The sequence below is a fragment of the Leguminivora glycinivorella genome, chromosome 2 (assembly GCF_023078275.1).
Source record: "Leguminivora glycinivorella isolate SPB_JAAS2020 chromosome 2, LegGlyc_1.1, whole genome shotgun sequence".
Classification (NCBI taxonomy): Eukaryota; Metazoa; Arthropoda; class Insecta; order Lepidoptera; family Tortricidae; genus Leguminivora; species Leguminivora glycinivorella.
Genome location: NC_062972.1, coordinates 22,415,919 through 22,431,599, shown reverse-complemented (window position 1 = coordinate 22,431,599; position 15,681 = coordinate 22,415,919). Strand labels below are relative to the sequence as shown.

The following is a 15,681-nucleotide window of genomic DNA, read 5'->3' as shown; positions in this document are numbered from 1 at the left end:
TGAATTATTACGAAGACTTGTCTCGAACACTGAAGCAAGATCTGCGGTAAGTTCTAGGCAAATAAAGCATTGTCAAATTGAATTCGTGTGTTTTTGCCCACGAGGGCCTGAGGCTCGACTCGACTGCGTCTAATAGAATAGACAGGTTAAAATGAAAACCGACTAATAAAATATACAGATTTATTAGATATTCTAATTTGAGATTCTCATTTACGTACATCTATTAGTTAACATTTTATCAAAAGCTGCCTTACACTGCTAAGAAATGATTACGGCCCAGCCACGACATTGGTCTAAGCGCGGCAGCGGCGAGCGGCAGCCATACGTGTGAATGAAAAGTCCCATCACTGTGTCTCGCTTCAATGTAAATGTCGTGGCTGATTATGCTAGACAAACATCAAAGTAATTAGACAGTTTTTGGCACTCAAGTCAATAATAACTAGCACTTTTTAAATAAGAAAACACTTGAAGTCCAAGATAGCAGTCACATCGTAAACAATTTTTAGTTACAAGTGTTACAACATTTTTATGACTCATGGTCCTGCATACCATACAAGTATTGGGATATTCAGCAAAAAGAAGAGGAAAGAAAAAATGCTGAGGTGTACACATACATACTTGATAATGATATGTGAGGTTCATACATATTTTTGAAATTGTAGCACAAAACATGTTACTGTGATTTGACGCAGGGAGACAGTTTGTACTACTTAAATCTGAACTGCAACTGGGGAAATAGTTCAGGTTAGAATCGTCAATCGTCATGTAGATGATTGAGTATACTGTAGAAACAACAGACAATTCTTAAGTACTACATTGATAGTTTATAACTCTGAGTGCCTCGCGAGGATCCTGCTCTCGAGGTCTTGGTGCAGCTTCTCCACCTTCCGAGAGTGCTTCTTGATCATCTGCTGCTGTTCGTCGAAGTGGTCCACCTTGTCGCCGGCTGCCGCTATCTGTACACATACAACGTCTCATAAAGAGTAAGGAAAAAGTTACTAGTTACATTGAGGGGCACATCAACCAGCAGCCGCCATAAAATTGACGACACCCCAAACTCTAATTTAAAACGAAGTTCTGAAGTAATTACTTTGGGAATTGAATTTCAGAAAATTCAAATACATACTAACAACTAGGGAACAAATCAAATTATTTTATTGAATATTTTTAATTTTGTTATTTTTTCAATATACACTACTACATATAAATTATAAATTGAAATAGATATCATACACGACAGAAAAAACGGCAAGGCCCACTGGTGGCCGAGCCGGGAATCGAACCCGGGCCTTCAGCTTACGCGGCTAAGTTGAAGGCTTTAATTTATAATTTACATACTAACATTTTGTGAACATTCACATTCATTTTATCAGCAATAACATCTCACAGAAAGAAGCTGCATAAATCTGACACACAATTATGGCTCTAGAAGTAAGATCGTGACAGATATTTTCGCGGCCCTCTTTTTGCGCGATTTTAATGCCGGTGACTATAGTAGTTTTTATTGCTAGAAACTTAAACAGGATAAGAGTACTTGAAAGTTGCTTAGAGGATTTGATAACAAGTCTAATCTGAACCTTAAATCCAAACATCAAAGTTGAAATTTTATTGGTGAGTATGAGATCATAACTATAATAAAATTATTGTCTTCTGGAAAAGGGTTAGCTGCAGGGAGGGTTACTTCGATTTGGACATGGTGTTGCTGTTGCCAATATAATCAAATGTGTGATGCAGAAATGTTATAGGCATATGCAAAATTTCCAAAACTGTTAAAATCGCCCGCATTTTTATTACGAATTTTGTGATGGCAAGAAAATGTGTAAATCAGGAAAAATTTATAAGGGTTCTGAAAAGAAAATAACCTTGCTGTGATGCTTATCGAAGTTGCTTGCGTGGTCAGCCTGGATGTGGCGTAGCTTCAGCAGCCTGGACTCGTAATGCTGCAGCTCGACCTGCATAAAAATCAGTAAACACATTACCTTTGGTCCACTAGAATTTATATATAAATAATAAAATAACTACTAATAATTTTAACGGCCCAGCCACGACATTGGCCTAAGCGCGACAGCGGTGAGCGGCGGCCATACGTGCGAATGAAGTCCCATCGCTGTGTCTCGCTCCAATGTAAATAAATTGCTTAGACCGATGTCGTGGCTGAGCCGTAAATGAGGTTGGTTGGTTGAGGTTTCTTTTAAATCTAGAAGTAAGTTCTTAGGTTACACTAATTGGTAGTGCAAATATGTTTCAGTTACCTTCAAAGATTCAAGTTCATCTACAGTGAAGTTAGCAGCTGTAGCAATCTTCCATAGTCCTTGTACTTTAGGCTCGATGAATTCCTTGTTATTGGGACCTAAAAATCAACATGATCTTTATTTGTTGCAATTGTATTGTAGTTTTATTATAGTCCTCCACATTGATTTTGATGATGACCTCAGGAAGCAAGGATTTTTTTCTCTTATGAGTTTTATAGGCTTGAGAGATAGCTGGATGCTGATGTGTAACTTAGAAATCCCATGGAATCCATATCTTATAATAGGCTCTAGATCTTTAAGTCTTTAATAGGCAGAAGGAACATACATATTTCCCACCTGAATGAAAATTTATGGAATGCGTAATTTCTGACACAAAGCATAAGGCTTTATAAATAAAGGGTTAAGTCATGATTCATGATTTTTAGTTACTTGAGAATGAGAGGCTTTCACCCTACAAGAAGAATGCATGCAATCAGTGGATGAATATTTGCACTTGTTCACATCACTAGTACATATCTTACAGTTATCAAGGGTCATTACCTCTGGCCGCCATCCTCTGAAGTCTGTCATAGCCGTCCCTCAAACCTCGGTGTTTATCTCTAACTAAATTAGCCGCATCAAGATAATCCTTCTGGCCAATTTCATTGGTTTTGGTCTGGTAATTAATTTCATTAAATTTGTCCAATTCTTCTTCATTCACAGCATCTGAAACATCCTCAGAAATTAATAAGGAAACAAGTTACTATGTGCCTTTAAAATGTTGTTTTTAATCTGCTCCATTACAATGACTGTATTGGCTGTATACATGGGGTAGGGACAGATGACAATGATTTTAACACAGCACCTTTTCCCACTTGTTTCCATTACAGACAAATGTTGGTAATTTATCTAGGTAATATTTGGAGAGGGCCATAATTTTTATCTTCACAAATCCAGTACATAATGACAAGAGCTATTATAACAATCATGATCAATCATCATCATCCTCTTTGCGTTATCCCGGCATTTGCCGTGGCTCATGGGAGCCTGGGGTCCACCATGACAACTAATCCTGAAAAGTGACTGCCATCTGACCTTCCAACCCAAAGGGTAACTAGGCCTTAAATATTGGAATTAGTCCAGTTTCCTCACAATGTTTTCCTTCACCAAAAAGCGACTGGCAAATATCAAGAGATATTATAACAATATCTGTATTAAAACATACTTTTAAAACCATCACTCTTGATATTATCAACATTATTGAGCAGCTCGTAATATTGGTCTATCTTCTCCTGGTGGTGGGTGAACTCCTCCTTGAGGGCAGCAAGTTCCTCATTGGTGAAGCCAGACGCCTCAGCCTTTGACCAGAGCATGTTCAACTTCTTGTCTTTGAAAATGCTCCTGTTGATATGGTCATCCAATGCAGAGTTGTGAGCCTGAAAAATGCATGATTGTTTTGATTATAAGGATACTACAAGCTGTGCTGAATCAGACACTAAATAAAAATCAATAGACATCAAGCATGCTTGAAATAAAAATTGTGACTAATTGGCTAGTTTCCTATAATAAAAATAAATTATTTTATGCAGTACACGAAATAAAGCACCACATAATTAGAAGAAAAACATGGACAGTATTTATGTTAAAACATAATTTATATTTAATAAGTCAAAGAGAAAGATATAAAGTAAATGAATTGACCGTGACATCACTCCTCAGTATTTCATAGTAATTCCATATTAGCAAATCATTTTGACAGTTCTTAAAAAGGAGCTGATTTGACTAGTAGGAAACTAGCCTATTATAACTAATGATAACCCTGCCACTTTTATCAATATAGTTCCTATACATATTTATCAGTTTACCACACAACAAACTAACTTAAAAGTAAAGAGACAATTAGAACACACATTTCAATTGAATTATTACTCTTCCAATTCAAACATACAAAATGTATTTATTTCACATATTTAAGGTAAGTGACGCCCACTGAGTCATTTTAATCTAGTTGTGATGTCAGTAATGTTGAGGGGGTGTCAACAAAGAAATGTCATAGCTTATGAAAAGTTATATTTCTGATTCTTACTGGGTGGTCCTTGACTTTGCCTCCTGAGTGGTCGTCAAAGTGTTCCCGAAGCCCGTATACAGTCATGATGTTGGTGAGCTTCCGCCGCAGCTCTGTCTCCTTCAAGCCCTCCTTATCACCCCCTTCACTCTTTACTCGTTTATATGTCACTTCTTCTTTGTCGTGTATCATCAAATCACTGTACAGCGATTGTAGTTTCGGCTCACTTAAGCGCTGTAATGTAAGGAATAATATTAAAAACTCTGTTTGCTTGTTGGTTTCGCTATATGTCGTTAACAACGAACGCTTTTTACCTGCTTGGCTTTCGTCCACAAAATGTTGAGCTTATTCATTCTGAACGGTTTCTCTAAAGTTCTAAAATCGACCTTTTTGTTCTTCTGTTTTTCATTTGCATTTTTGGAGTATTTATTTTCACATAAAACAAAACTAAGCAAGAGTAATAATATAAAACATTGCAATGATTTAGTAATCACGAGTTTCATTGTGGATAAGGGTAATTATTATGTCATTCACGAAAACCATATAATTTTAACAAATGTAAAATATCTGTTGCGTATTTAAACTATTTTTCAACGATCAACGAATTTAATTATGATGAGATAAACAATTAAACACACAACGTCGACACTGGTCCTCCGAATAGAATCGTTATCGTTGTCATCCGGATGAATGACAGATAAGATGACATTGACATTAGGATGCTGTCAGTTTTGACGTCATTTTTAACAGTATTACAAGGATTAAATAATCTTCTGTATAACCTCACAGACTCAAAGATGACCCTGGTGCGGGGCGGTAGTCTTTTAGCGATTTCGTGGCGGCTGAGCAAAGCTCATCCTGTAGGTGAGATTCTTGTTCTTATGGCATGGTAATGACGTGATTGAGAGGCTTATTCAAATAAATGACAGCGAGAAAGAAACATTTACACATTTTGCTCGCTATCACTTAGGCTCCGCGCACACGGGCGACAAAACTGTTTTGTCTCCGTCGCTCGGTCTATGGGCTAGTATGAAGGTGCGCACACGAGGCGACGCAACTTTTCATACAAATACGACGGAGACAAAACAGTTTTGTCTCCCGTCTGTGGGGGGCCTTACGTATAAAATTTTCAAGGTCGCGGTGCGGAGCGGTCGTGTGTTAGCTACTTTATACTATGGTAGAGTGAAATGAAGGTGTTGATATGTAATTTTGAGTGTGTTTTATTTATAAAATGAAGTTGATTTTCTAAACAATCAATTAATTCTTGCGTACATCAAAACATGTAATCCACATTATATAAATTTATTTTCAATTGTAATAATTATTGTTTACAGTTAGACTCCGCGCACACGGGCGACAAAACTGTTTTGTCTCCGTCGCTCGGTCTATGGACTAGTATGAAGGTGCGCACACGAGGCGACGCAACTTTTCATACAAATACGAAAGTTGCCGAGCAACTTTGTCGCCCGTGTGCGCGGAGCCTTAAATAATTCGGTGTCAAAGCGCTCCATTGTCATGCAAACATGCGGATCACGCGCGGATCTTATTTTACCATGGTACCAGAACGCACACTACACCGCGCGGACTACATCCGCGCGTAGACAACTCGACCGCAAGAAAATGAAAACGCGCATTCTATGACGTTGTCTACGCGTGTTCAGTTGCTTCGCGGAATCCGCGCGTGCCGCATGTTACATGACAATGGAGCGCGGATTTGACACCGAATTATTTGTAGACGAAATTGAAAAAAGACCAGCGCTATGGGACATCCAGTGTGTAGATTATTTCAGTAAAATAGTCAAAAACAGATCCTGCGTACGATCTATTAAGATTTCTCATGGGTGCATAGTATAAAGTGTTTTTATGATCCGCGCGGTCACATTCGCACCGCACGATAACCGCGCATGGTTTCCGCCGTGTCTGAACTGTCTGAACTAGCCCTTAAATACCTTTTTTCCTATAGTAACCCAAATAGTTATTTGACAGTTGGTCGTTGCTCATCGTATCGGGTCGCATTCACAATGTGAATGTGAATTTCACATTATAGCTGACTTTGTTGTATTTAACTTTAAGGATATATTAGTATTCGAGTGGTAAACCTTCTCATTTAGCGTTGTCATATTGATAACGTTGATCTGATGATACGGTTCTTAGTTGTCGGTGGAGATTTATATGTATACAGTGAGAGAGCAATCATCAGCACAATGGGAATAGGACCTTAGTGTTGCTTCGGGAGTGCATCTGCGTGGAGCACGGTCGCGGCACGTACGATCCGTTTGACCGCCGGTACTTTCTCTCGCTGATGGTTTGCGAGTCGATTACTCAACAAGCAGTTGCGCTGTCTAATCGTCGATGTTTGCTAGCGGACGCCCATGAGAGCAGTCGTGTGAACGGGATCGAAGTACTAGTGTCAAAACATTGTCGTGTTTGTGTAATGAGTGTTGGTGTGTTGTGACGCGGTGGTGGCGGGCCCAGGCGAGATGCGGCGCGGCAGCGGCGGCGGCGGCTGCGGCTGGGGCGGCGGTGGCATGTTTGGGCGCTGGTCGCTGCGCCGCCTGCTGCTGGACAGCCCACTTGTGGGCAGGCGACTGGCTCATACAGGTATATTCCATCAGACTTAAATCTCAACATGTTGGAAGGAAAGACACTTGGAAACCATTTTGCAAATTTAGAAACTAGTTTGTCATCAGATGAGGTTAAGTATCCAGTACTTTAGACAGACTTTTGATGCGAAAAACTTCATGTGAACTCACAAATTTAAACAAGTTTGAATTTCCTCTTGTACTGTTTAAAATAATATATTACAGTAAAGGAAGAGTATTTCATTCTTGTAGGAATTAGTTTTAATTATCTTACCTGATACTTGAATTGAAATATTTATTTATTTATTTATTTATTTAAACTTTATTGCACAATATAAAAAAGTACAAATGGCGGACTTAATGCCAGATGGCATTCTCTACCAGTCAACCATGGGCTAAACCGAAAGATTAAGTAGGTGCAGGGTCCTAGTATAGTTAGCGTGTAATGGAAAAGAATTTAAGATACAAACAATATCCTTATATGCTACATTTAAATATATATAGACCTGATATTATACATAAATAGGTATATAAATATACAATACATAAATATAATATAAAATATACCCATTGTGAAAGATCATTGAGGGTGACTATCGAACCTTATCAAACAGATACTTACGCAGCATGCGCTTGAAGGCGAATTTGTTCCGAGCCTGCCTAATGGTGAGAGGAAGATCATTCCACAGCCGGATTGCCTGGATGGTGAACGAATTTGACATGAAACCTGTACGATGTCGGGGGACAATAAGTTGAAGACTACGGGAGGTTCGGAGTTCCGTGCCCGAGCGGGGTAACAAATTTAAAATTGGATCGAAGATAATTTGGGGCTGAAGGATCAAATAATATTGAAAATAAGGTACAGAGAATGCGCAAGGATCGACGTTCACGAATAGGAAGCCAGTTCAGTTTTTTGCGAAAAGTTGAAATATGATCGTATTTTCGGAGCCCAAAGACAAACCTGATGCAATTATTGAGTAACCGATCGAACTTGGATAAGTAAGCTTGGGTGATATTGCTGTAACACACATCAGCATAATCCAGGATGGGCAGAACAAGGGCTTGGACCAGAAGGGTCTTGGTGGAGGACGGGAGAAAGTATTTAAACCTATAGAGAGATCTTAAAGTGTACGTCACTCTACGACAAACATCAGACACCTGAGGGTCCCAAGTCAAACCGCTATCCATAGTCAACCCCAGATTCTTTACTTTCGGCAAGAAAGGTATCACTACTTCTTCGTACTGGATAGGGGTCAATTGACTGGTGTCAGTCAAAGAAAGCAAGCGTGGGCTACCGAGAATGATGGCCTGACATTTAACAGGGTTCACTGCAATGCCAAAACAACGTGACCAGGCAGAAATGTTGGCCAAGTCTGCATTCAAATTGGCGACAGCTTGATCTAGATCGTCCACGCTAGCTTGAGTGTAAAGTTGCAAGTCGTCGGCATATAGATGGTAAGAACAATTGATTTTGGTAGTAATGAAATTTATAAATATTGAAAAAAGCAGAGGGGAGAGAATGCCGCCCTGTGGAACCCCAGATTGCAGTTCACACCAGTCCGAAGAAGATTTATCAGCACGAACTAACTGATGGCGGTGTTGGAGATAGGAAGTAAACCAATCAGTCACAGATGATGAGATTTTCATGTGCTTAAGTGAAGCCAGAAGTAAATCGTGATCTACCGCATTGAATGCATTAGAGAAGTCGATAAGGACCAGCACTGTGAGCAGTGAAGAGTCCATACCGACCCTCACGTCTTCAACTACCTTAAGCAACGCGGTAGACGTACTGTGGCCACGACGAAATCCAGACTGAAGAGGTGAAAGCAACTGATTAGAGAAGATGTGATGAGATAACTGTTGATGAACTGTAGCTTCTAAGATTTTTGACAAAAAGGGGAGAACGGAAATAGGGCGAAAATCTTTAATTGTACTGGGATTTGTAACTTTAGCTAGTGGAATAACATAGGCATTGCGCCATAAAGAAGGAAAAACCCCAGAAGACATGGAAAGGTTAATAACATAAGTTATAACCGGGAGGATACATTCTAAGATGCACAGAATCATCGTCCTACTTAACTCATCGTGACCAACAGCATTAGATTTAATAGACATTATTACTTTTCGAGTTTCATCATCTGTGACCGGGGCGAAAGAGAAAGTATTATTACAACTACAAGGCAGGGCATTAATATGTGAAATACTATTAACTTTAGTACTAGGATCTAATGAACAAGGTTTGGCAAAATGTACGTTCAAGTCATTTAGTGAAAACGAAGAAGTAGAAAGAGGAAAGTTATTAGAGCTGTTGTTGGACTTTACCACTCCAATAGATTTTAGAAATTTCCAAGTCTCAGCTGAGGACGACATAGCAATGTTGTCATGAATATGTTTCCGTTTCGCTGCTCTTACCATCTGGTTACACCTGTTCCTAGCCACTTTAAAAGCCGACCAATTTTCATCACAACGATCACGCTTAAATTTACGGAACGCACGATCACGCCGCGTCATCGCAACACGGACAGCTTTGGTGATCCAAGGCGCAGGTGGGCGTTTAAGTTTAACAGTATGAATCGGCGCGTGCCTATCAAAAAGTTTTAGGATCATTGCGTTTAAGGACGCCACCGCTTCATCAACAGACGACGCCGACATGACAGAAGACCAGTCAGCCGCCTGAGAATCGCGCTCTAAGGCTTCTTTATCAAGTCTCGCAAAACTCCGCAATTGAACTGAGACACGATGCAACTTAGGGGTCGAATACGATAACTCAGATAAATAAGGTCATGGCGCGAAAAGCCAGGGGCTGAGAATTGGCCAACCACAGTGACTCGTTCAGTGCAGGAAACGATAGCTAGGTCCAACCAGGAGTCTGATGTGTCAGTGTTGTGATGAGTAGGCAAAAGTGGAAGTACTGAAAGGTCGGCAGATTCTAGAATACTATTTAGTTTACGCGTTCTGAGACTATTTTTCATAAGGTCGGTGTTAAAATCTCCCATTATTATCTGATGCGTGTAGTCAGCGCTAAGTGGGGACAGAATAGATTCCAGATCTGTAAAGTAATCAACACTGGGTGGACAGTAAACCACTCCTAAAGCAGCTTTGGTACCAGAAATATTGACTTCCAATATTAAGTACTCCGCAGACCCAGAGAACAAAGACGGAGATGTACAAATAATTTTAAACGGGATATTACTACGGATGTAGATGGCAACACCACCGCCACCCTTACCGACACGGTCGTTGCGCAATAAAACAAAACCGGGTAGACCGTAGCAAGTGGAATCAAGACCAGGTTTAAGCCAAGTTTCAGAAATAAGAATGGCGTGAACATTGCAGGAGGAAAATGTGTCCAAAAAATCATTATAGTGACTGGGCAAACTTTGTGCGTTAATATGTGACAATCCATCACAGAAAGGCCCTTATGGCAGGTATTGAGTTAGGCACAGATCCTAAATCTGCATTAAATAAGCTATCTAATACAAAAAAAATCATGGCCCTAGGCCACGTACTTTTTTTTAAAAAAATCATCAAGCATACACATGCTAAGTATTGCACTTTTGAGAAAACGTGAAAAGAAGTTTGAAACTCACTTTAAGGGTGTTCCCATTGGAAGTTACATAGATGACGATTGATTGTGTATCTCAAGGTACATTTCTTTGAGAATCAGTTGTGATTGTGTTTCATCGACTTCCAGATCATGAAAAATCGAGCTTTGATTAGGGCAAGTCGCTTATAAGAAAAAAATTAGGAAAACATATTTTTTTGGCTTTTCTTCTAATATGTTGCTATCTGAACTATAGTACATAGTTATATATGTTTCAACTTACATTTAAGGATAGAAATAAAATCCCATGGTTCATTAAATATGTATATTTTAATCAGAATATCACAATTAGAATATTTAACATCTGCTCCTATAATAATAATAATTTTCGTATAGAGACTTCTAAATTATATTTAATCAGTCTACACATTTATAACTAAAGTGTCAGAATTATTCTGCATGTCTTATTTTTTTATTTATAAATTTTTAAAGTTACATAAAAATCACAAATTATTGACTCCCATACATTTGGGAAAAGGGCCCTTATGATCATCACAGATAAAAATTACTCATTGCTAATGTATTTTATTATTTTAGTTACTTATCTTGTATTATAACAGAATACCAAAGAAAAAATGTTATATGAAGTAAACTTAAAATCTTGATCATTAATCAGTAATTCTCATAAAACGTTTATTATAATTATTAATTCACACAGTACCTACCAGATCGATTTGTAATTCTTAATATTTGTTTTTTAATTATTTAAGACACTTAGTATATCGGAAGAAAACACATCTTACCACCGATAATGTCACCAATAAGGGACCATTCATAAACTACGTACCGTCAACTGCTGCAACATTGCCACGTGGCATCAACTGTGCCTATAATTGCATTTATAAATAAAGTGTTTGTTTCCTTAAGTTGAAGCTACGAGGCAATGTTGCAGCAGTTTACGGTAAGAATAAACTTTTTTATTTTAAAGTGACGACTAGGTACATAAATCGGGTAATTTTTAAATTAGGTATCAAAGTACTTCATTGAATCGTACCTATATAACATAAACTAACTTATAAACAAAAGTTGTAAGTAATTACAACATTATTTAACAACAGTTTTCATATTTTCGAACGCGCTCTGGCATAAGGGCCCTTTTCTACTAAACTTTGAGCTGAATTTTAATATAGAAATACTTAACGTACACTACTGAAACCAAGCTAAAATTGCACGTCTATTCGTATATTTTACTATTTTGCATAAATTCAAAAATCGATAATTTCGAACGATTTTACAAAAACGTCGATATCTCCGTAACTAGAAACCGCCATAAGGGCCCTTTTCTTATGGATTGTCACATATGACAAGTGTTGAAAAGTTTAGTGGCATTAAGAAAAGTACGACTCAGACAGCTACCGAGAGTATCAGGCTCAGATATTGAACTATTGAAAGAGTGAAAAGAGTCGGACATGTCGCAAGCAGAATGAAACGATTCATCATCAGACATAATAATTCACAATGGTTTGTACTAAATATAGAATAAATATAATATAATATATATATAATAAATATTTTACCACGTGCAGGTTGCACAAAAAGTTAATACAATAATCGACTATATGACTTACTTTCGATTTACCCCACCAGTCGACCATTACATTATACACAAACAAAACAGAGCAGGATAATAATTTAACATTGATTTAACACATTTAAGAATTAACAACAGCAATAACAAGCCGTAAAAAAAAATGAATAAAATACAACACTAAAAAAAAAAAAACAGAACAAAATTTGCAGAAACAGAACGCATCAAAAGTTGACAGGTAAAATGTCAAAATTATGTCATCACATCACAATTTACAAAACTACTCACTACGTTTGTTAATACAGTGAAACAAAAAGAGGGTAAACTTAGACAAATCAAGTGAAAACTGACATGTTAACTAAATAGAGCGAACAGAAGCAAGTATCTGAACGAGAGGACAACATTACATAATCGTGTTTGTTACTGCTGAAGACAAAAACAATGAAGAGTACCGTTCCTAATTTATCAACGCCTTCCCCGTTTATCCGTCGAAGACTTCACAGACTCGGTGCCGTCAGCAGCAAGGGGGGCCGCGGCAGACTCAGAGCTAGCGGGCGGCGCCAGCGGAGGCACCTCTGCTGCAGGGGCTTGACGCTGCGACGTGCTAGGGTGCTTCTCAATCAGAGCTTGGAGTTCGTCATTAGTAAACAGCCGCTCCTTCTTCCCACACGCCAGCTTGACATAAATTGTGCCATCCCTGGTCCACACACGACGCATGCCAAAATGTTTGCGAGCTTCAATAAACAGAGATTGTCGATGTTTGGTTAGAAACTCTGATAATACTACTGACGTTCCCTTAAGCGCCGTTTTTTTGGTCCAAACTGCATTTCTTGCCTGGAGATTGGTGAAGCGGACTAAGATGGGACGAGGTCTGCCCTGAGTTACAGGTCCAAGCCTATGGCACATAGAGAATGATGCATTGGTGATCTCTGACAGATGCAAATCATTCTGGCAGATTGTGGTAACTGTAGCAGTGACATCCTCATCTTGCACCTCCGGGACGCCACCGACCACCAGGTTCTTTCTGCGGTGTTGAGTCTCCATAGCATCAATTGAACGGTGAATACCAAGGATTTGCTGGCGAAGGAGCTCAAGCATGACAGACATTTGTTGTTTGAAGCTGCTTACCTCCTTGCTCAGGCTGGCAATAGTGGGATGGGCGTGCGGTGAAGCCGTTAACAGTTTGGCATCCAGCTCCTGGAACCGCTTGTCAAAGGAAGCTTCGAGTGTCTTCTGTTGTTCCAGGACTTTTGCAAATGTGTCCATTGTTTTGTGTTAAAAAAAATAGTGGCAGTGTCAAAGAAAGTGTCAGGGTGAAATATTGTCCATAAAACTTGTCAATCTTGAGCAAATAAATCCAAATTAAATTTTTCATAGTATATTTCATACATTCTAAGAGTTCAACTCAGTTTTAACATTAATAAAAAAAACGGTTTCTTTACTGTTTTTGTCCCTATTTTGGTGATAATAAACACAGTATGTAACTTAAATGCAAATTGCAATTCCTGTATAAGAAGCATGTACAACAAATAATATATGGGCGTTCTGGCTAAATGCTGTTAGCATAAAATAGACTGTGAAGGTTGAGGTTGTCAAATATATTGTAAAACACCTTTGTTACCATAGATTTTATTAAACATGTATGGGCAACTCTGGCTACTACTATTTGATGCATATTAAATCATACTAAACTTACAGATGGATGGTATACATTGGGTATGATAAATTGGCACATCCAACTACCTATTTTCATTGTAGAATGCTAAAAGTTAATAATGTAAGTGCTATACTACTTCAGTCATTATATCATTGATGACCGGTCTGGCATAGTTGGTAGTGAACCTGCCTTCTTAACTGACGGTCCAGGTTTGTATCCCGGTAAGGGTATTCATTTCTATGATGAAGACAGATGTACAGATAGTTGTTCCTGAGTCATGGATGTTTTCTATGTATTTATATTTATCTATATAAGTATGTATATTGTCGCTTAGCACCCATAGTACAAGCTTTGCTTAGTTTGGGGCTAGATTGATATGTGTAAGGTGTCCCCCTAATATTTATTTAGATTATTTGATAATCTTAAGTGTGCCATGTGAAGGATTAAATATCGAGTTAAAATCATGCTTAAGAGTTAAGCCTAAATAAATTGGGGCAATGGACAAGCTAATGGAATAACTTCAAACTTTAAAATGCCTTCAAATTGTGTCTGCTAATACAGTCAGCAGCAGAAGTAGCATAGCGGGCAAAGTGTACAAAATGAACTTGACACAATCTTATTTTTAAGACAATAAGAGCGTGTCAAGTTCATTTTGAACACCTTGCCCGCTACGCTACTTCTGCTGCTGACTGTACAATATACTGGTTTTGCTTTAAGCTTTCCTGAATGAGTCATGTTTGTCATGAATATAAATTTTATGAATAACGTAATTCTAAGGCCATGTTGTAATAAAGAATAAGTATGGAGCATATTTACATATTTAATAGAATGCATTTCATTACAACTTGCTATAGCAACACCCAAATACTAAAATGTTTACTTAGCAAACATTAAGATTGTTTATCTAAAACCTAATAACACATCAACAATATGACTAAATGTTAAACTTAACCTACTTAATTCACCATTAATTCAGGTCACTTAACATAAACCTTGATTTTTTGCAACATTACTACTTTCCATCAAGAAGGCATCAAGTTGTTCTAGATGGTATAAAAATATAATTAAGGCTTTTTATCAGACTGCCTTATTTTCCTTCCAAAATCTACTCAACTCTATGAAAGACCTACCATATAGTACCTAGGTGATGCATGCCTGCAATTTGCCAAGACAACAACAAGACAAGATATGTATAAAAAGAAAATACAAATTAAATATAATTTTGATGAATTTACACTAAGCTTGTGTTGTATTTATACAAAAATATGCAAGCTGATTCATTGATAACTCAAGGTTGCTTCTAATGAAACTTCAAACTTTTAAGCAATCAATTAGTCATTGGCATCATTAAATTTTTATGACCACAACCAATTGTCAGACATTGAAGCAATAATGCCCGCGATCAAAGGGGTCAATGTTACAACTCTCTGTAAATCAGCCAAATATGACCTTTCTCTACTTAGCTTTAAGATTTGTTGTCTCTGTTAAGGCTATAAATAGAGGAGCAACTTTAACCTACTTGTGAGCACAAATGTGTAGGTGTAAGTGATAATCTTTAATGCACGTTTCCTGTTTTCATAGGCTGGTCTCTAATCTTTTCCATATGTAATAATGCTCTGCATACCTATCGTAATATTGCTCTCTTCATTGAAATGAATGACATTCCTTTTAAAGTGTTTATTATTACAAATACGTAACGTACTGCCGATTCTAAGAATGTGCACATAATAATAAACCAATGTTCTTTGATATGACTGACATACGGTTGAAATGTCTGTAAATCCGATCACGTGAAGTTATTACGGCGCTTTTGTATTCTCGCATACCAGTGAGCTGTACAGATTACAGATACTTTGACCGTGTGCCTTCGGAAAATAGCGCGTGAGTTGGTTCAAGATCAGCTATTTTATTCTGAGACGAACACTACGATCTACGATACTAGGTACCTTGTAATAAATATGAGTAACCATAACCAACGAGTACAGCAGACGAGTTAACTTTCTGGCGTTACAAT

The 15,681-nt window shown here is 38.0% G+C and overlaps 2 protein-coding genes across 2 annotated transcripts in view; one reads left to right on the top strand and one right to left on the bottom strand.

Annotated features, from left to right (window-relative positions):
- Positions 1-384: 384 nt before the first annotated feature.
- Positions 385-4,980, bottom strand: LOC125235560 (alpha-2-macroglobulin receptor-associated protein). Its single transcript, XM_048142162.1, has 7 exons — positions 4,611-4,980; positions 4,318-4,530; positions 3,457-3,667; positions 2,793-2,957; positions 2,253-2,350; positions 1,863-1,952; positions 385-956 (listed from the first exon to the last, which is right to left on the bottom strand). Exons 1-7 carry the CDS (start codon positions 4,797-4,799, stop codon positions 825-827), a joined length of 1,098 nt encoding a protein of 365 aa, XP_047998119.1. The 5' UTR covers positions 4,800-4,980; the 3' UTR covers positions 385-824.
- Positions 4,981-6,337: 1,357 nt separating this feature from the next.
- The window catches only part of LOC125242397 (E3 ubiquitin-protein ligase RNF19B-like), a 59,589-nt gene continuing 50,245 nt past the window's right edge, over positions 6,338-15,681 (top strand). The window contains exon 1 of the mRNA XM_048151200.1: positions 6,338-6,897. Within this exon, the coding sequence (XP_048007157.1) occupies positions 6,777-6,897 (121 nt within the window). The 5' untranslated portion in view covers positions 6,338-6,776. The remainder of the gene's footprint in view (positions 6,898-15,681) is intronic.

Bases quoted from the DNA above. Each gene is read 5' to 3' on its own strand.
- LOC125235560 (XM_048142162.1), bottom strand. From the start codon at position 4,799: ATGAAACTCGTGATTACTAAATCATTGCAATGTTTTATATTATTACTC. The intron at 4,531-4,610 runs GTAAAAAGCGTT...CTTACATTACAG, and splicing joins TGTGGACGAAAGCCAAGCAG to CGCTTAAGTGAGCCGAAACT. The intron at 1,953-2,252 runs GTAACTGAAACA...ATTTTTATGCAG, and splicing joins ATGAACTTGAATCTTTGAAG to GTCGAGCTGCAGCATTACGA.